At 44.0% G+C, this 21,174-nt stretch overlaps 1 protein-coding gene across 2 annotated transcripts in view; it reads right to left on the bottom strand.

Moving 5' to 3' along the window:
• Positions 1 to 1,778: 1,778 nt before the first annotated feature.
• LRRK2 (leucine rich repeat kinase 2) overlaps positions 1,779 to 21,174 on the bottom strand; it is a 325,079-nt gene continuing 305,683 nt past the window's right edge. The window contains exons 49-53 of one of the 2 annotated variants that reach the window (XM_073573542.1): positions 12,956 to 13,108; positions 11,063 to 11,268; positions 10,765 to 10,824; positions 5,463 to 5,603; positions 1,779 to 2,159 (exon numbers count right to left, since the gene is read on the bottom strand). In XM_073573542.1, coding sequence (XP_073429643.1) covers positions 5,482 to 5,603; positions 10,765 to 10,824; positions 11,063 to 11,268; positions 12,956 to 13,108 — 541 coding nt within the window. In that variant the 3' untranslated portion in view covers positions 1,779 to 2,159; positions 5,463 to 5,481. The remainder of the gene's footprint in view (positions 2,160 to 5,462; positions 5,604 to 10,764; positions 10,825 to 11,062; positions 11,269 to 12,955; positions 13,109 to 21,174) is intronic. The other variant, XM_073573543.1, reaches the window with a different exon arrangement.

Genomic DNA, 21,174 nt, shown 5'->3' with positions numbered 1-21,174 from the left:
TCTTGCTGTAATTACCGACCTGCTCCCCCTTGGTTTTATTTTATGTTTTTCTTTTCTTTTTATTATGTCTTTTATGTCTTTCTATGTTGGTGTTCGAATATGATATAAATAAATTGGAATAAATATAGCAACCACTTTGTAATTAATTATTTTTACATTTTCTCTTCAAGTAGTCCTTTTTTGGTTTTAGATTCTCTATTGTCTACTTGAATTCTACATATTACAAATATATTCATTCATTTAGGGTACTGATTCTCTCCTATATCTTTTGCATTTAAGCCTATTTCTCTATCCTCTGATGTGATCTCACATCAGAGGAGAGAGAAATTAAATAGAAAATCAGCCTTTTTTTTGCGGTTGCCATTTTACCATTTAATAATGGCGATCGCAACACTGGGGTCGGTAAAAACCAACCTGAATCATGTTCTCTGGGGTCTCGGCTACCCCTTGCAGCCGAGACTCCAGGGAAATTCAGACTCTGGGGGGCGCAATACACTTTTTCCTCAGCGCCATAAATTAACGGGGCTATGGTTTAAGTACCCTTAACTGCCGCCGTTAAAAGGCGTATCGGCGGTCGTTAAGGGGATAATCAAGGCAATATATGCATAAACTGATACATGATAGTGTGCTGCGCCGATGCCGCCCTTTTGATGAAGTGACTTTTTTTTTCAAATACACACATTAGTATATCCATTATGTAAACTGTTATGAATGGGTCACCGAGGAGGATAGCAGGCCCAGGCTAAGCCACAGAAAACCAGAAAGGTTGGTAACTAAGCTGATTGCAGACCCCTGATCCTGTCCACACAACTAGCAGTAGTCGTGGAGCATACCTACGATGATCGTAGATGCCTCGGCACAGCCGGAGAGCTAACTAAGCCTAAAGCAAGAAATGGTAAATCTAAACTGCCCCGGAGCAGACCCCAAAGGAATAGATAGCCCCAAACATATATTGTCGTTGAGACAAGATGAAAACACAAACGCAGGCAGAAAAATAGACTGAGCAAACGATGGGGCCCACACTGACTAGACAGGACAGGAAAGGAAAGACACTGTCTGCAATCACGCAAAAAACCCTGCAAAAAGTTCAACACGTCTGATGCACAAAAACACTGAAGTCGCACGTCTTCGCCCACTATATCAGAACTCGGGTATATTCTGAAAACAAAGCAAAAAGAGACCAATATAAAAGGGGACAAAACAAACTAGCACATGCAGTAATATAATGGGCGGTGATTCAGCACAGCCCCAGCGGGAGCTGGCTGACCCGCACCAAACAGAGATAGACAAAACCAGATCAAATGCAAACAGAATAGCAAATGAACTACTTAGCTGAACATGCAGGGAAAAGAGCAGGAGACATCAGACCTCAGGAGGCACAGGAAGAAAATCACCAGCAGGGATAGAGGGAGTCCGCTGTCTTAAATCCCAATCAGAAACCCCAGATCTCCAATCGTCTTCCTCATTATCAGGTGGCAAGCCTCTGTCAATCAGATCAGCTCCACTACCTCCAGTAACCACCACAGTGTGCCCAGAAGGAGAACTCTCAATCTGACCAGCTCTACTATCTTCAGTAACCACCAGAGGGAAGCCAGAGAGAGAATTCACAACAGTAAACTAGAGGGCAAGTCAGTGAGGGATCAGTGACCTGTCAGAAGCCATCAGTATGAATACCTAATCAGCGCACCACATGAAGACCCCACAGGCCGCCCCGGAGCACGAGGATATCATTAACTTAAAACTGAAAATAAAGATCAAACAACAACAACCACAAGACGAATTTTATCAACTAAGGTATGACTTTATTAAGTATAACGGTGCCAAATCTAACACAGTCTGTAGGTTACTGTACACAATCCTGCTGACAGGTTCCCTTTAAATATAAAAAAATATCTGGAGAATATCAGAAATATATACTGATATTTACATACATATTGTACATGCACAAAAGGAGACAACAAATCAAAAAATATTAAATGTACAGTATATCTAAAATAAATCAATATGAAGATGGATTCATTATGAATAGACACTGAAGTACGATATACATAATTTTTTTCTGTGTCCTTATACAGTAGCTTTCCAGGAGCTGTAAGGGGTAGGTTGCAGTCATGTCGAGGTTTTAGGCAAAGGCAAAATGTTGATAGGCGACTCTACTGCTAAAAGAGAAAACATTTGCTATAACTGATGATCATACAACTATAAAGGAAGGTGTTATTTTTGTCATAAATAACTATTTTACTAGAAATTGAACAAGTGTGTAATACTTCAGCTGATACCATCCAATAGAATCGGTACTGCTGAACAGGTTGTTCGGTGAAAACAAATTATTACTGTTCGACAGCCGCAAGACATGCAGCCGCGGCGATTCACACATTGTATTTGAGCACGCTGAAGATACTCTATTAGAACAAGAGCATGCTTAGATAACATCTTATCCGAGCATGTGCGCGCATCACTGGTAATTACCTATCTGGGACTTGCACCGATTGTCATTACACAAAATTATTTTTCCTGACAGGGCATTTTTATCCCAATTAAAATCGAGAGGCAGCACGCATGCTCGACCATGGCTCCATTCATTCTCTATGATGTTGCCGTAAAGAAACAAGCCCAGCGGTCGGCAATACCATAGAGAACACAAGAAGCGGCAGTTGGGAATGTGATTGGCCGTTCTATACATTCTAACTAGCTAAAAGTTCCCCATTCTGTCAGTGTCCCCCGACAATCAATAAGTTCTGTAAGTTCTGTAGATGGGTTGTCTGGTGACAACAAACTATCCGCCCTGTAACCCATTCCTGGGCAATTTTTACGATTTTCAACTTTCATTTTTTTGACCCTCATGCCAATAACTATAATGTTTTTATTTTTTTCATCCACATAGCTGTATGAGGATTAGTTTTTTTAACAGGAAAAGTTGCAGTTTTAAATGACACAATTTAATGTATTATTTATTGTACATTAAAAAGAAAAATAATCCAACTGTGTTGAAATTGGACAAAAAAATGCAACTGCGCAACCTTTTTTTTGTTTCTACTGAATTCATTAATTACAGTGACACCAAACTTGAAGTTTTTTGGGGTTTTTTAGGTGTTAAAAAAAATTCTGAAATTTTTTTATAAAACAAACTGCAAGAGTTGCCATTTTCTGAGAACCCCTAACATTAGTGTATTTGCGTTAATGTAGGCTTCCTTTTTGCTTATATTTATATTCATAGGGGAGCACGGTGGCTCAGTGGTTAGCATTGCAGCGCTGGGGTCCTGGCTTCAAATCCCACCATCTGCAAGACGCTTATACGTTCACCCAGTGTTTGTGTGGGTTTCTTCCGGGTTCTCCGGTTTCCTCCCACACTTCAAATACTTACTGATAGGGAACCTGGATTGTGAGCCCCAATGGGGACAGTGCCGATAATGTCTGTAAACCCCTGTGGAATTAATGGCACTATATAAGTGAGTAATTTAAATAGTGTTTTGGGGTAGTTACTATGTTTTGATCGCTTCTTATTGCATTTATTGTGGTGTTGCTGAGACCAAAAATTCACATTTCTGGGGTTTTAATTTTTTTTGCTCCTTAAGGGTAAAAAATTAAAAAATGTGATAAATCAGATGGATGTATAAATACCTAATATGTTTAAAGATAAATTTTTTTTTTACAATGAGGGAAAAGGGGGTGATTAGAATTTTTTTAAAAACATTTTTGTCGTCGTCATAGGGGACTTCAACTTGTGATCGTCCAATTGTTTGTCCTATATACTGTAGCAACACAGCATTGCAGTATTTTGTAAAGAATCATGGTCCTATAGGAACACAAGCCACAGACTGGTCTTTATAGGAGCACAACCAAGGCAGACTAGCAACTTTGGAACACATTGGGACCCATGTCGCAGCGAAGCCAATGGGTGTGTGGAGTGTTGCGCCAGGGACAGTGCTCTTAGAAGCTGCTGTCACAGACTGACAGAAATTTATGGAGTTAACAGCAGCAGGTAGAGCTCAGCTCCACCTGCTGCTGTTAGAGACAAATAAACACAGCCAGTACCTGGAGATAATGACACAGGTTCAGCTCCTGAGCCTACATCAAAGATGGGGATCCGACATACGACATAATAGTACATCGCATGTATGTTGTATGTTGGGAAGGAAGCAGCCTGGTTACACCTATTTTTATTAAAGAACATTTAAACTTTTTATAGTCATAACTCTGTTATAGGCATATAGAAATTAAAATAGTGACTAAATCATCTCAAATCCTTTTTTTCCTTGTAAATGAACAGTTATCGTACACCCTTTACAGACTTTAACCCCTTCACCCCGAGCGTTTTCACCTTTCTGACCAGGCCAAATTTTAAAATTCTGACCAGGATCACTGTATATGGTAATAGCTCTGGAACTCCTCAACGAATCTAACGTTTTTTTTTATGTCGTTCTCTGCTAAATGTGGTAAGACAGCTTTGTTCTTCGGGTCAGTACGATTACAGCAATACCACACATACATATATATATGTTTTGGCGCTTTTACACAAAAACTTTTTTTTTTTTTTTACAAAAAATAATTGTTTTTGCATCGCTTTATTCTGACAGCTATAGCTTTTTTATTTCTCAATTGACAGAGCTGTATTGTGTCTTGTTTTTACCGTGGGACAAGATGATATTTTCAGTGAAACTATTTTTATTTACATTCTACTTTTTGATCGTGTTTTTGTCCATTTTTTGAGGTATAAACAGTTTTTTGCCTGTGTTTTTTTTTTCTTTTACAGTGTTCACTGAAGGGGTTAACTAGTGTGAGTCGGAAGCGGAGATACCAAATCTGTGTGCTTTGCTTGTTTTTATAATATATTATATATATATATATATATATATATATATATATATATATATATATATATATAAAACTTACTTTGATTGCAATGCATTATACCTGTCAGTACTACACCGACAGAAGCCTCTTACACCATGCTCTGAGCATGGTCTAACAGGCTTGCCTTATCTGACTGATTCGTAATTCACCATTACGATCTTGGGTTGCCATTGCAATGATCGGGCCCTCGCCATGACGTCACGGGGACGCCAATCGGAAAGGAGGGGAAAGCCCCTACACGCCTCCTGCCTCCTAAATGCTGTGACTGATATCAACAGCATTCAGGGGGTTAAATGGCCCAGGACAGTGCAGGCACGGTGCCTGGCAGTCACAGCTGGGTCTATTATTATGTACATCGAGCTCCCAGGGTCAATTGCGCGGGCACAGCGCCTGTGCACACACGATGGACATGACATAAGTTTATGTCATATGTTGTGAACCCTTTTCTGACCATGACAAACTTACGTCAAAGGTCGTGAAGGGGGTTAATGTTAGTTCTCCATAACTCTGCTACCAGCTTCACAAAATACTGAATCCCAAGCCACTGTAAGCAGTTAAAGGTTATATGCATATAAGGTATAAGGACTACTGAGTGACATACAACTCACCACTGTTTTCCATGCCTTATCAGTCTAGTGATAAGCCTCTTGATTTCTCTGCCAGCTCCTGTCTTATTTCATTATGCTTCTTAAGGTTTTGGACCTCATGCGGAAGGTTCATATCCCACACAGAAAGAAATGACTGTATTTCTGAAATACCAGAAAACACATTAAAAGTCTAGATATTAAATAATAATTGGAGGAATAACAGAAAGCATACACTGCAAACAATTATTAGGAAATTTGTATTTTTGATGATTCATTTTATTATTGAATAACTACAATGCTGTTGTTCAATCCTGAAGTTTAATTAATCTAAAACCTGAACATTTTAAAAAGTTAAAGTGAGGTTTTATCTTTCTTAGGAGAATATTAATGTGTGCAGAATTATTATGCAACTTAATAGAAAATGTAAATTTCCCAATCTCAGTTGTATATTTTCATCTATTACAATGAGAATAATAACCACACAACTCAAAACGTACAAAAATACATTTCTGATATTTCAATAAAAATATATCAGTGACCAATATAGCCATCCTTCTTTTCAATAATACTCATGAGCTCTATTTATGGAGTCTGTCAGTTTTTTAATCTGTTGATGATAACCTTTTGGGGCAGCACCAACCATGGCCCCCCAGACACTGTTCAGGGGTTGTATTGTTTTCCTTCACTGTAGTGTTTCCATCAGGTGCTGCTTTAACACATTAACATCCAATGACAGACAGAGTCCGTCATTGGACGCCTCCCCGTTTGGTGCGGGTTATGGCGATGAGCCCGCACCTTTTCCATCATATGACAGCTGATCTGATCAGCTGACATATGCCCGGAACAGCTGCAGGTGGAATTGCAATTCACTTGCGGCTGTTAACATATCAAATGTCGCTGTCAAACTCGGACAGCTGCATTTAACATGCACGCACAGGAAGCGCGACATTATCTCCTCCCGTCGGCGACCATGTCAAATGACCGCGGGTCGCCGATGGGTTGGCATGACAACCCGGGGTCAGCAAGAGACCCCTGTGGTTGTCATAGCCAGATAGCTATGAGCGTCGCCCAGCGGTCGGCGCTCATGGCAATTGAGCATATCTGCTACATAGAGCAGAGCTGCAGCCCTGCTCTACATAGCATAAGTGATCGGATGATCGCAGCTAAGTAAAAAGAAATGTTTTTATGTTTTAAAAAAAAAAACTATATCTATAATATAACCGGGAGAGTGTCACTCTGTCTGAAGCCTTTATAGACTGCGCAAGCGCGACGCGCCTGTGCATTCTGGACCCAGAATGACGCATCCCCCCAGGAGATCGCGGTGATGCGTAAGCACTGAACGCATACCATGATCTCCGCAACACCTTACTGAATCCGGTGTTGCTGTTGCCGGTGGAGTCTTGCGTCTTCAGGTGATGTCTGGAGTGGGCGTGTTGTAGTGCAGTCCGCGCTTACCGTCGCCATTTTCTTGAAGACACACTGTGTGTGTCGTCAAGAACAAGGCGTCAGAAAGCGAGGACAGCGCAGGCGTCGAGTCCGGCACCACAACACGCCCAGAACAGGACAGCGCTGGACACAGGGAAGAAAGGTAAGTATAATTTTTTTTTTTAATGTGTGCAGTTTAATAGGGGTGAGGGGGACCATTCATATCAGGATTGGGGGGGTGAGGGGACCATGCATACCACGAAAGAGGGGTGAGGGGACCATGCATACCACGAAAGGGGGGTGAGGGGACCATGCATACCAGGATTGGGAGGTGAGAGGACCACGCATACCAGGATTGGGGGGGTGAGAGGACCATGCATACCAGGATTGGGGGGGTGAGAGGACCATGCATACCAGAATAGGGGGTGAGAGGACCATGCATACCAGGATAGGGGGGTGAGGGGACCATGCATACCAGGATTGGGGGGGTGAGGGCACCATGCATACCACGATAGGGATGAGGGGGTACCATGCATACCACGATAGGGATGAGGGGGTGCCATGCATACCAGTATTGGGGGGTGAGGGAACCATGAATAGCAGTATATGGATAAGGGGGTACCATGCATACCAGGATTGGGGGGCGAGGGTACCATACATACCAGGATAGGGATGAGGGGTGCAGCACATACCACGATGGGAGACCATATACCAATAAAAATGTCCGCCACCCGGGCGTAGAATGATTTCATAGCTTATATATATATATATATGTATGTGTGTGTGTGTTCAAATCACCCCCCTTTCGCCCATTCAAAATAAAACAATAGAGAAAATCAAATATACATATATTTGGTATCACTGCGTTCAGAATCGCCCGCTCTATCAATATACAAAAACAAATCGGTAAATGGCGTAGCGAAAAAAAAAATCGAACCGTCAGAATTAAGTTTTTTTGGTCGCTGCAACATTGCAATGAAATGCAATAACGGGCGATCAAAAGATAGTATACACACCAAAATGGTATCAATAAAACGTCAGATGGGCGCGCAAAAAATAAGCCCTCACGCAGCCCCAGATCCTGAAAAATGGATACGCTATGGGTCTTGGCAAATGGCAACATTTTTTTTTTTTTTACAAACTTTGAAAAATTTTTTCACCATTAGATAAAAAAGAACCTAGACATATTTGGTGTCTGTGAACTCGTAATGACCTGGAGAATCATAATGGCAGGTTAGTTTTAGCATTTAGTGAACATGGTAAAAAAAACAAAAAACGCCAAAACAATTGTGGAATTGCACTTGTTTTGCAATTTCATTGCATTTGGAATTTTTTTCCTGTTTTCCAGTACACGATACGGTAAAATCAATGGTGCCATTCAAAAGTACAACTCGTCCCGCAAAAAACAAGCTCTCACATGGCAATATTGACGGAAAAATTAAAAAGTTATGGCCGTGGGAAGAAGGGGAGCAAAAAATGGAGACACAAAAAGAGAAATACCCCTGGTCCCTAAGGGTTTAACCTGGCAAGAAAATTACAAAAGTCACAACATTTTTTGCAACCTCTTGTTGCGCAAAAATTCTGTGACTTTTCAAAGTGTTTCATGACAATTTTCCGGCATAAAAGCTTTGATGAACTGGCATCTATGTCTATGTGCAGAAACCCATTACACCACCACACTGTACTGTATGTTTCTGGGAAATGTTTAAGGAAAAGTTCTTAAAAACTTACCGTATATACTCGTGTATAAGCCGAGATTTTCAGCCCATTTTTTGGGGCTGAAAGTCCCCCTCTCGGCTTACACACGAGTCATATACCGGGGGGGGATCGGCAGGGGAGGGGGAGCGGGGGTGTCAGATCATACTCACCCTTCTCTGCAGCTCCCCTGCTTGTCCCATGTTGTCGGCGCTGCTCTCTTCCTGCTTCAGCTGTCAAATGATACCCGCTCATTAAATATGGGCATATTTAATGAGCGGGTACCACGTGACCACTGAACCAGGAAGAGAGCAGCGCCGACAACATGGAACAACAAGCAGGGGAGCTGCAGAGACAAGCGCCAGGACCCGGTGAGTATGAACGGGGGGGGGGGAGGCATAGTCACCTGTCCCTGTGCTCTGCTGTCTTGCGTCCTCTGCAGTGACATTCAGGTCAGAGGACGCTATCGCGCTCTCTGCCTGCACAGTCACTGCAGAGCGCAACGCTGATAAGCAGGGGGCAGCGACTGAGGTGAGCATACAGGTTTTTCCTTTTTTCTTTAAGGGAGGCAGCGGCAGCAGCAACATGATGGGGCCACTCACTGTGCAGATAACTGGGGCCACTCACTGTGCAAATAACTGGGGCCACTCACTGTGCAGAAAAGCTGGGGCCACTCACTGTGCAGAAAAGCTGGGGCCACTCACTGTGCAGAAAAGCTGGGGCCACTCACTGTGCAGAAAAGCTGGGGCCACTCACTGTGCAGATAACTGGGGCCACTCACTGTGCAGATAACTGGGGCCACTCACTGTGCAGATAACTGGGGCCACTCACTGTGCAGAAAAGCTGGGGCCACTCATTGTGCAGATAACTGGGGCCACTCACTGTGCAGATAACTGGGGCCACTCACTGTGCATATAACTGGGGCCACTCACTGTGCATCCTAACTGGGGCCACTCACTGTGCATCCTAACTGGGGCCACTCACTGTGCATCCTAACTGGGGCCACTCACTGTGCATCCTAACTGGGGACACTCACTGTGCATCCTAACTAGGGACACTCACTGTGCATATAACTGGGGCCACTCACTGTGCATCCTAACTGGGGCCACTCACTGTGCATCCTAACTGGGGCCACTCACTGTGCATCCTAACTGGGGCCACTCACTGTGCATCCTAACTGGGGCCACTCACTGTGCATCCTAACTGGGGCCACTCACTGTGCATCCTAACTGGGGCCACTCACTGTGCATCCTAACTGGGGCCACTCACTGTGCATCCTAACTGGGGCCACTCACTGTGCAGATAACTGGGGCCACTCACTGTGCAGATAACTGGGGCCACTCACTGTGCATCATAACTGGGGCCACTCACTGTGCATCATAACTGGGGCCACTCACTGTGCATCATAACTGGGGCCACTCACTGTGCATCATAACTGGGGCCACTCACTGTGCATCATAACTGGGGCCACTCACTGTGCATCATAACTGGGGCCACTCACTGTGCATCATAACTGGGGCCACTCACTGTGCATCATAACTGGGGCCACTCACTGTGCATCATAACTGGGGCCACTCACTGTGCATCATAACTGGGGCCACTCACTGTGCATCATAACTGGGGCCACTCACTGTGCATCATAACTGGGGCCACTCACTGTGCATCATAACTGGGGCCACTCACTGTGCATCATAACTGGGGCCACTCACTGTGCATCATAACTGGGGCCACTCACTGTGCATCATAACTGGGGCCACTCACTGTGCATCATAACTGGGGCCACTCACTGTGCATCATAACTGGGGCCACTCACTGTGCAGCATAACTGGGGCCACTCACAGTGCACCCTCGGCTTATACACGAGTCAATAAGTTTTCCCAGTTTTTTGTGGCAAAATTAGGGGGGTCGGCTTATACTCGAGTGTATACGGTAGATAAAATAATGGTGCAAAAGTGGTGTAAACATCAGACCTTTTTGTACAAAGGTGTTAACGTGGTTAGCAGAAAAGGTTTCTGTGACCAAAAGCTACACAATCTTGAATATTTGTTCATGTTACTTTTCCAAGCTATTACTTGTTTGAGACATCATAAAATTCTAGATAGATAGATATAGCTTTTTAAAGGTGAAACCAATAAAAGCATCCTCTTTGCAAAAACATTTTAAACAATAAAAGGGAGTAAAAGCTTCTGAAACAGACATTTACCTTTATGTGGTGAGCCACGGCATCCTAATACAAGCACAACATTCTTTACATTTCCCTTGTCTAGGAATAAAAGCAAATAAAAACATGTAAAATACAATCATATCATAGCATGTTCCATTCCACAACAACAATATCTATGAAAAGCTAAAATATTAAAAATCAGATCTGCAGTATTCCCAGTAAATTTGCATTGTCTACACAGCAGCTTGAGAATTTCTTAGTTTTGGGCAAGAGGTCAGATGTTGTAAACTATAAAAAGGAAACGCAAATGAAGCATTGTTGTCTCGTATACATCTACCTAGCTGAGAAGGAACCATGCAGCGAATGGAGTCGCAGAAACTAGAGATGATTCTTATCGGTCGTCGAGTCGATATGTCAATAAGCAGGATATGTCCTCCGCCTGTTCCAACCCAAAGAGCCGTATTTTTCTGTAAAAACATCGCTTTGACTCGAGCGGTATAAGAGTCTTCTTTATTTAATTTTCTCTGCTTTGCAATTTCTTCTCTAAAACAGAAAAACACAAATTGGCAAAAGTACATTCTTGTACAAAGGAGGACCTCTCCCATCAACATGAGAAATCTATATGTAATATGTAATTCCCAGAAAACAATTCTAGAACAGATTTCCTTACAGCTCTATATTGTACAGCCACTCGCTCCTACTAGCTATGAATACATTGACAGCAGTGATTGGAACAGTACATAGTATATGGACAACTTCTATATAATGGTGGATGCGTCCTTCTGGCCAAAGCCTGGATGGGGGGACGCCGGCGCAGTGCGGCTCCGGAGTCAGCACATGCACGTACCGCACTATTTTATTGAAGACACTGTGTATGCAAATTTGCTTACACAGTGTCTTCAACAAAATGGTGTCGGATATTATGGGATTTGCTTGCACCCACTCCGGCACCACACTACACTGGACATAGGGATAATGGCGACAGGCGGCTCATGTGCACTGCTATGTTGATGTTGTAATACATTACTCCAATAAAATGGCGCAGAGTCAGCGTGTGCGCATATCATGATCTCTGGTGCCATTTTATTAAAAACACCGTAGAAATGTACCAATAAAAACGTCAGCCACCCAGGCTTAGAATGGGTTCAATAGCTAGTATAATATATATGGACACACCTGCTGTCAATGTACTCCCACATTTTTAGGAGGAACAACTTTGGAACATTACAGCAAAGATTAATAAGAATAAATGCTCCAAAATTATAAAACAAAAATGTATCAAGATGGGTATGTCACAAATTATGACAGGTCCACTTTAATAGAAATTTATTTCCACATAGCTTATGGTTACAATATAACTAACCTACATTATCAGCTGGATAAATATTGCATTTACCATCATAGAAGTGATAAAAATAATGATACTGATAATTAGGATTTGTTTATGGGTCACTATAAACTGCAGTTATTGTCCCATAACAGGACACACATTAGCCAAGTGGGCGGATGTATCAGGCTACAGAATCTCTTGTGTTGCAACTGACGGTATCTGACAATACCAGCAAACAGGCACTCATGCTGATAAGACTCTGTTCACATGTCAGTTTATCTTTTCCTGTTCTCTGTTCGCATTCCTTTGTCATACAGCAGCAGAGGGACCACATTGCTAATATGGGATCTGTCTGCTTTACGTTCTTTTACATTTTTAAAATGGAAGAGAAAGTCCAGCCTGCGGGATCTTTTTTATTCTTTCTGTTCAAAAGACAAACAAACAGAAAGTGGATAGATCCAGTATTAGCCCCCACTGCTTCTGTTTCCAACAGGACTGCCCAGGACGCTAAGAGATTGTTCACACGCTGCATTTTTGCTAAGCGGAAAAAACACCAGCAAAGTGAATGAGATTTCTGAAACCAATGCACATGCTGCTTAGTTTTTACTTACAGATATGAGCCAAAGTGTCTTTTCAAATCTGCAGCATGTCAATTCTTTCTGCATTTTTCAGCCAAAGAAATGTGTAAAAGAATGCATAAATAAGTGCACGTAAAAACGCACGTGTTTTACGCAGCGTATTTTCTATCAAAACTCCTATTTTTGCAACAGAAAAATGCTGCAAATACTAAGCATGTGCACACAGCCCAATTCCACATCCAGTTCATTTTACTGTTCTAAAAGGGAAGCAGAATCGGACACTGAACAGATCCTTGAAAAGAAAAAGTAAGCAATTATTTACTTTAGTAGCTGGGCACAGTCAAGCACTTCACATAGTTTTTCTGTCTTTTTATCCCAAATCTCCACATACGGACTGTATTTTTTTGCCACATAGATGTACTTGTCAACCGCAATAGAAGTGATATTTGAATCACTCACTGACCCATGTGAAAACCTAGAAGTAAAACACAACACATTCAAGCCATGAAGTCTTAGCAAAACATGAGGACAAGAATTTAAATAAAATCAGTGTGAACTTAAAGGGAATCTGTCAGCAGGCTTCGGCTATGTAATCTGAGGACAGCATGAGGTAAGGTTTAAAGCACAGAATTCAACGATGTGTCACTTAACAAGCTGTGTGCTGCTGTTTACTTACACTGAAGGTTTTTTCATTAGGACATTATCACTGCTCTAACTAGCTGCCATATGTCAAACTGTCACTCTGCTCCCTTTTGTGATAATCATCATCTTTATTTTTATATAGCGCTAACATATTCCGCAGCGCTTTACAGTTTGCACACATTTTCGTGATAAGCAGCTCACTGTCTATAAACAATGTACATACAGGGGGTAGATTCTTCAACCCTGCTGCAAAAACTCTGACTGTGTTACAACTGCTGCACTCAGTAATCTAAGTGGCATATCATTGGAATCAGGGTCCCTTTGCCTGCATCAGGCTGCTCTCAGATGATGTAGAAAAAACATGATGAAAGATCCCCTTTATATCCCTTTAAATATTTACAAAGTGTGCGAATTCGGCCAGAAAATTATTTTGTTAACCCCTTAATGACCTGGAGTATTTCAGCTTTTATATCCATTTTTACTCCCTTTCTTCCCAGAGCCGTAACTTTTTTATTTTTCTGTCAAAATGGCAAGGTGAGGGCTTGTGTTTTGCTGGACAAGTTGTTCTTTTGAATTATACCATTGGTTAGTGCAGTGAAATTGCAAAAAAAGTGCAATTCCACAGTTTTCATTTTTTTTAACCATGTTCACTAAATGCTAAAACTGACCTGCCATTATGATTCTCCAGGTCATTACAAGTTCATAGACACAAAACAAGTCTAGGTTCTTTTTTATTTAAGTGGTAAAAAAAAAGGCACCATTTTCCTAGACCTGTAGCGTCTCCCTTTTCCGTGATTTGGGCCTAGGTGATGTTTTTATTGATACCATTTTGGTGTAGACACGATCTTTTGATCACCAGTTATTGCATTTAATTGCAATGTAGTGGTGACGAAAAAAAAATTCTGGCGTTTTGATTTTTTTTTCATGTTACACCATTTAGCAATCAAGTTAATTATTTTTATATATTGATATATCGAGCGATTCTGAACGCGGTGATACCAAATAGGTGTATGCTTTATTTTTTTATTGTTTTTTTTTAATGAAGCGTAAGGGGGGTGATTTAGGATCACAGTATGGAGCCATTTTGTTGGTGATTGCCAGTGATACTGATAAGTAGACAGTGTCACTGAGGATGGTGAGCAGTGCTGATTCTGCTAGTTATTAATGCTCGCTGTATCATAAGCTGGTGTTCGATATGGAATGTAGTGGAGTGCAGTGTATCACGTGCATCACTGCTCCCACAGAAGTGGATGGAGCGGGTTCACACACCAATTGCTCCCCAATCGCAAAAAAACCACCATGGTTACTTACCGGTAGCCGGTTTTTCCGGAACCCATGACAGCACACCTGAGAGAGGGATCCGCGCCGCCAGGACAGGGACCTACTGAGACATAAGGGGCGGCACCTCTCCCCCGATTCAGTTGGGTTACAGAGCATTGAGAGAACTTCCCGGGTAGTTACATGTTTAATCCCACACCACATCACTCAAAAGCACCCTACTAATTGTACACACCCATACGGTGAAAGGGGGGGGATATATGGGTGCTGTCATGGGTTCCGGAAAAAACGGCTACCGGTAAGTAACCATGGTGGTTTTCCCTTCACCCATGACAGCACTCCTGAGAGATTTTTGGAGACTTCGAAACACCTTAGGGAGGGACCACCACTTGCAGCACCCTTCTACCAAAGGTTAAGTCAGCAGAGGAGGAAAGATTTAATCTATACTGCTTAAAGAAGGCTGAAGGTGAGGCCCAGGTAGCGGCCTTACAAATCTGTTCAATCTATACCTCTGCCATTTCAGCCCAGGAGGTCGCCACGGCTCTGGTGGAATGAGCCTTGATGCCGTCAGGAAACGGGATACCACTAGCTGAGTAGGCTACACTAATGGCCTCCCTAATCCATCTATCAATAGTCCCTTTCGAAACCCCATTGCCTTTCCTGGCACCCTGAAAAGCTACGAATAGGGACTGGGACCTCCTCCACTGGCTAGTGACAGATATGTATTCTAATAGAGCTCTCTTAACATCCAAACTATGGAATTTTTCCCCAAATTTTTGGGATTCTCGCAGAAGGATGGAAGGACAATCTCCTGACCCCGATGGAAATCTGATGCTACCTTAGGTAGATAAGCGGGGTCTGTTCTTAACACCACCCTATCCTGAAAAACTTGCGTATAAGGTGGATTTAACGAGAGAGCTTGTAAGTCGCTTATTCTGCGGGCCGACGTAAGGGCCACTAAAATGATCATCTTTAGGGTCAGAAACTTTAGGGGTAGCTGGTGTAACGGCTCATACGGTTCCTTTGTAAGGGCCTCTAGCACTAGGTTTAAATCCCAGGGGGCTATTCTGGGTATTGGGATAGGCCTAGCTCTATGGCAGGATTTAATGAATCTGGCTACCCATCTATTTGATGCCAAGTTGCAGTTGTAGAGCGCACCCAGTGCAGACACCTGAACTTTAAGCGTGTTCACCGCTAACCCCAGCTGTAACCCTGATTGTAAAAACTCCAAGATGGCACTAATCGGGGGTTCTTTTTCTAACGGCTTACCTAGAAACTGTAGGAACTTATTCCATGTTCTGCCGTAGATGTTAGTCGTCACCGGTTTCCTACTCTTTAGCAGTGTGGCCACCAACCTGGGGGAGAACCCTCTATCCATTAAAAGCGACCTTTCAAATTCCACGCCGTCAGATGGAATCCTTTGACCTGCACGTGGAATATTGGGCCTTGAGCTAGTAGGTCCGGGATTTCTGGCAGAACCCATGGATCGGAGAGGGACATTCTTTGTAGTAGAGAAAACCAGGGCCTTTTCGGCCAAAATGGGGCTATTAGAATCACCCTGGCTTGATCGTTTCTGATCTTCTTGGCAACTGTTGGGATCAGAGCCACTGGGGGGGAACGCATAGGCAAGCCTGAAGTCCCACGGAATCTGTAATGAGTCCACTGCCCATGGTTTTTCCCTCGGGTTTAGAGAATGTTGCGCGCCGCTTTCATTAGGGAGTGTGATCTTGTCCCTCCATGGTGGTTGATGTATGCCACTGTTACCTTGTTGTCCGACATGATGTGTACATTGCGACCCTTGAGTAGCGGAATGAAGTGGCTTAGGGCCTTGTTCACTGCCCACAGCTCTCTTAGGTTGGAAGATGCCCCCATTTCTTGAGGTGTCCAGGAGCCCTGGCCCACGAGGCCCCTTATGTGTGCCCCCCACCCCGAGGAGCTTGCATCTGTTAAAATCACATCTGTCGTCTGTCTGTCCCAAGGTATTCCTGAGGTCAGATTTGTACCGTCCAGCCACCAGTTGAGAGAGTCTCTGGTTTTTAAGGAAAGCTTCAGCTTTCCTTCTAAACGCCTTCTTAGCGATCATTGTGCTGATAATATCTCCCCCTGGAGTTGTCGGGTGTGAAATTGAGCCCACCTGACCGCCGGAATACAGAACGTTAGGGTACCTAGTAGGGACATCGCCTTTCTCAATGTCATACATGGTCGATTTTGGGCCGCCAAGGCCAGATTCTGTACCTTCTCTATTTTGGTCTCTGGGAGCAGACACGCCTGCCTTTCCGAATCTAGTATAAATCCCAGGAAGGTCTGTTTTTTTAGGGGTTGTAGTTTTGATTTTTCGAAATTGATTATCCACCCTAATTTTTGAAAGGTGTCGGTCACCCGGCTCAACTGTGCCGTGCAGTGGTCCTCTGAGCTGCCCACTATAAGGAAATCGTCCAAGTATGGTATTATGACCGTATCGTGAATCAGGAGAAAGGCTGTCACCTCCACTATGACCTTGGTGAAAATCCTCGGGGCTATGGATATGCCAAATGGAAGAGCTCTGAAATGGAAATGCCTCAGTACGCCTTGGATATAAAGCGCTACCCTCAAGTATTTTTGGTAATCTGGATGGATAGGGATGTGATAATATGCATCCTTTAAATCGACTATGGCCATAAAACAATCTTGATGTAGTAGCTTTACGGCCGTAGCCACTGACTCCATCTTGAAGGTCTGGTTTCTTATCCACAGATTGAGCCGTCTGAGGTTTACAATCATCCTGAATGATTGATCCGTTTTTTTTAATCGAAAATGGGGTGAATAGAGGGGCGATCCAAAAGTAATGATAATCGGTTATTTCTATTGCACACAGAAATTAAAATAAAATGTTTTCTTCTCTCTTAGGTACCCACTAGTCCTGGAAAAAAAAAATCACTTAAATAGGCCACGATTCCCGGGAGCTACATTCATTTGAATATGAACTGCCAAGGAGTGAACATCAAAATGGAAAAAAACGAGCTCAGAGCTGTCATCAAATACCTCTGCTTGAAAAAAATGTCTACCAAAGACATACACAGCGACTTGGTGGAAACATTGGGAGACTCTTCTCCTCCATATTCCACAGTGTACTGTGTACAGTTCTGGTCTCTGGTGTATAAGAAAGACATAGCTGAACTGGAGCGGGTGCAGAGAAGAGCGACCAAGGTTATTAGGAACTAGGGGGTCTGCAATACCAAGACAGGTTATTACACTTGGGGTTATTTAGTTTGGAGAATCGAAGGCTTAGGGGTGATCTTATTACAATGTATAAATATACGCGGGGACAGTACAAAGACCTTTCTAATGATCTTTTTACTCTTAGACCTGTGACGGGGACAAGGGGGGCATCCTCTACATCTGGAGGAAAGAAGATTTAAGCATACTCACAGACGCGGATTCTTTACTGTAAGAGCAGTGAGACTATGGAACTCTCTGCCATATAATGTTGTAATGAGTGATTCCCTACTAAAATTTAAGAAGGGACTGGATGCCTTTCTTGAAAAGTATAATATTACAGGGTATATACACTAGTTTCCTTAATATTGCGTTGATCCAGGGAGCTAGTCTAATTGCCTTATGTGGAGTAGGGAAGGAATTTTTTTCCCCAATGTGAAGTTTACTGTTTGCCACATGGGTTTTTTTTGCCTTCCTCTGGATCAACATGTTAGAGCAGGTTAGGACAGGATATGGGTTGAACTAGATGGACTTAAAGTCTCCCTTCAACCTTAATAACTATGTTACTATGTTCTCTTAAGATGCCCAGGATCCACGTATTGGAGAAGATCTTTTCCCAGGCCTGGAAAAGGAGTGCCAATCTCCCCCCCACCGGAATACTGGCGTAATTGTGGCGATTTCTTTGAGGTGGAGGTGCCTCCACCAAACATAAATCCCGACTCTTTTTTCCTTTTATCCTCCCATCTTCTCCTGTCGGCCGGAGGACGCCCTCTATTGAATCTTCCCCTCCGAAAGGGCTGTTTTCTTTGTTCTGTCGGGAACCTGAGGAAGCCTTTTTTCCTATCGCTTGCCTTCTCCAGGATATCGTCCAAGTTGTTGCCGAATAAGAACCGACCATCGCAGGGGAGAGAGCACAATTTAGCTTTAGACTGTAGGTCCCCCGGGCAGCCCTTAAGCCATAACGCGCGTCTGGCAGCATTTGATAGTCCCGCTGCCCTAGCTGTCAACCTCAGAGTCCGCCGAGGTATCTGCCAAAAAAGCTGCTGCCCCGTGCAAGAGATACATATCTGCTAATATCTTCTCTCTTGGGACCTTTGATGCTAGCTTGTCTTCTAACTGCTGCAGCCAGATCATGAGGGAGCATGCCGTGCAGGTGCCTGCTATCGCCGGCTTTAGTCCTCCTGCTGTCGCTTCCCACGCGTGCCTCAAATATGAGTCCGCCTTTTTGTCCAGCGGGTCTCTAAGAACCCCTGAGTTTTAAAAGGGCAGGGCCGACTTTTTAGAAGACCTGGATACTGCTGCGTCTATTTTTGGGACTTTGTGCCATATCTCCGCATCCTTGTGCTCAAAGGGGTATCGTCTCTTAGAGGTGGACGGAAGGGCCCCTGATTTTCCGGGTTCCCTCCACTCTCTCTCAATAAGCGCTTGGACCTTCTCGTTCACTGGAAAGATCCGTTTGTTCCTCTCTTGAAGCCCCCCAAACATGACATCCTCTAGAATTTTAGCCGCCTTCTCTTCCTGTAGGCCCATTGTGGTTCTAATGGCCTTTAGGAGAGTATCTGTGTCTTCTACAGGGAAACATGCCTTACCCCATGACACTGTCTGAGGAGGATGCTTGTTCCGCATGAGAAGAGGCTGATGAGGAATCTGAGGGAGAACTAGGGGGGTTCTTCTTACTTTTCTTCCCTTTTTTCAATAGGGTCTTAATTGAACCCTCCATTTCTGACCTGAGGGCGGATATCAAATTGGCTGCGAAACTAGGCACTTCCTCCGCCATGGTTCGCTGAATGCAAGAGGCGCAGAGATCTTTCTGCCAGTCTCTTGCTAGGGGAGTTTTACATATAGCACAGTCCCTATTATTCTTCTTGCTTCCTGCTTTTTTGGGCCTTTCCTACAGGGCAAAGCATACAACAGAGAATCCCTATTAACATAAATGCTAGCATTCACGAAGATCACTCACCACCCGTAATCAAGGGTACCGGACTCGGAGGCTGCGTCGGAGCACGTGACCTGTGCTCTCTGGACCTTGAGGATTCTCCCGATCTGCGGCTGGGGCGGCTGCTGCTTGAGCGGCTTCCATGTTTGCCTGAGGGTTGTGAGGGAGGCAGAGACAGCGATCTCTCCTGCTCCGACTCCATTTTCCACCGTCTCACCCGCCGCTGGTCCTTGATTATATGCAGCCTCTGCCGGTGGTGTCTCCTCCCCTCCCCCCTGCGACCGCCGGCCGACCGCTTTAGAAAAGCCAGCCGGCGTCGCACCTGGCGTCATGACACCGTCGCCCTGTGCTGACGTCAGCCGGCGCACCCACAATCCATAGCGCCGCTGACGTCAGCGGCCGGAAGAAGCCTGCGTCTCTCCCCTGCCACGGGGATTGAGATGCAGCGCGCGCGAGGGGAGGGCGGCGCAGTGTGGGCTCCCCGAAGCCACCGGGATCCCACCCGCACCCACACGAACCCAGAGCCCAGAGGAACACCAGGGACTGTGCTTCCAGGACCCGACGACCGGCGCTACAGGTAAGTTACCTGTTCTTCCCGCGCCGGGACGGGCCTGGGTCTCTTTCTTTTTATTTCTTTTTTTTTTTTTTTCTTTTGTCTCTTCGCCCATGACAGGCACTGCCACAGTGGGATTCCTTCCAGGACAGGAACCCAACTGAAGCGGGAGAGAGGTGGCGCCCTTTATGTCTCAATAGGTTCCTGTCCTGGCGGGGCGGATCCCTCTCTCAGGTGTGCTGTCATGGGTGAAGGGAAAAAGAAAATATTAAAATATTCAGCGGGTTCACAGAAGAGCAAGTATCATAACTTTGCAGCCCTTACAAACAAACTTGCGTCTTATTGAACCCACATAACACCATAGTATAATAGCCACATATCATTTGCCATACAGTATAATGGCTTCATATATTGCACCATACAGTATACTGGTGCCCTATAGTACACTGCACAGTAAAATGGCCCATATAGTGCTCTACAGTATAATGTGATCCATATAGTGCTCCACAGTATAATGGCCCCATATAGTGCACCATACAGTATAATGGCCACATATAGTTCTCCACAGTCTAATGTGCCCCATATAGTGCCTCACAATAAAATAGCCCCATATAGTGACACACACAGTATAATGGCCTCATACAGTGCTCCATGAAGTATAATGCACCACTTATCGTGCTCCATACAGTATAATGGCCTCATACAGTGCTCAATACAGTATAATGGTCCCACATAGTTCTCCATACAGTAAACTGTGCCCCATATAGTGCATCATACAGTATAATGGCCCCTGGCACCATATAGTGCATCTTAAAGTATTATGGCCTCATATAATGGCCCCATATAGTGCGCCACAGTATAATGGCCCCATATAGTGCGCTATAGTACATTGTGCCCATACAGTGCCTCAAAGTATAATGGCCCCATACAGTGCTCC

This window comes from Dendrobates tinctorius, unplaced genomic scaffold (assembly GCF_039654945.1).
Source record: "Dendrobates tinctorius isolate UK_male_01 unplaced genomic scaffold, ASM3965494v1 ptg000035l, whole genome shotgun sequence".
Classification (NCBI taxonomy): domain Eukaryota; kingdom Metazoa; phylum Chordata; class Amphibia; order Anura; family Dendrobatidae; genus Dendrobates; species Dendrobates tinctorius.
Note: the sequence above shows the minus strand (reverse complement) of the source record. Positions and strands in the feature narration are given on the sequence as shown.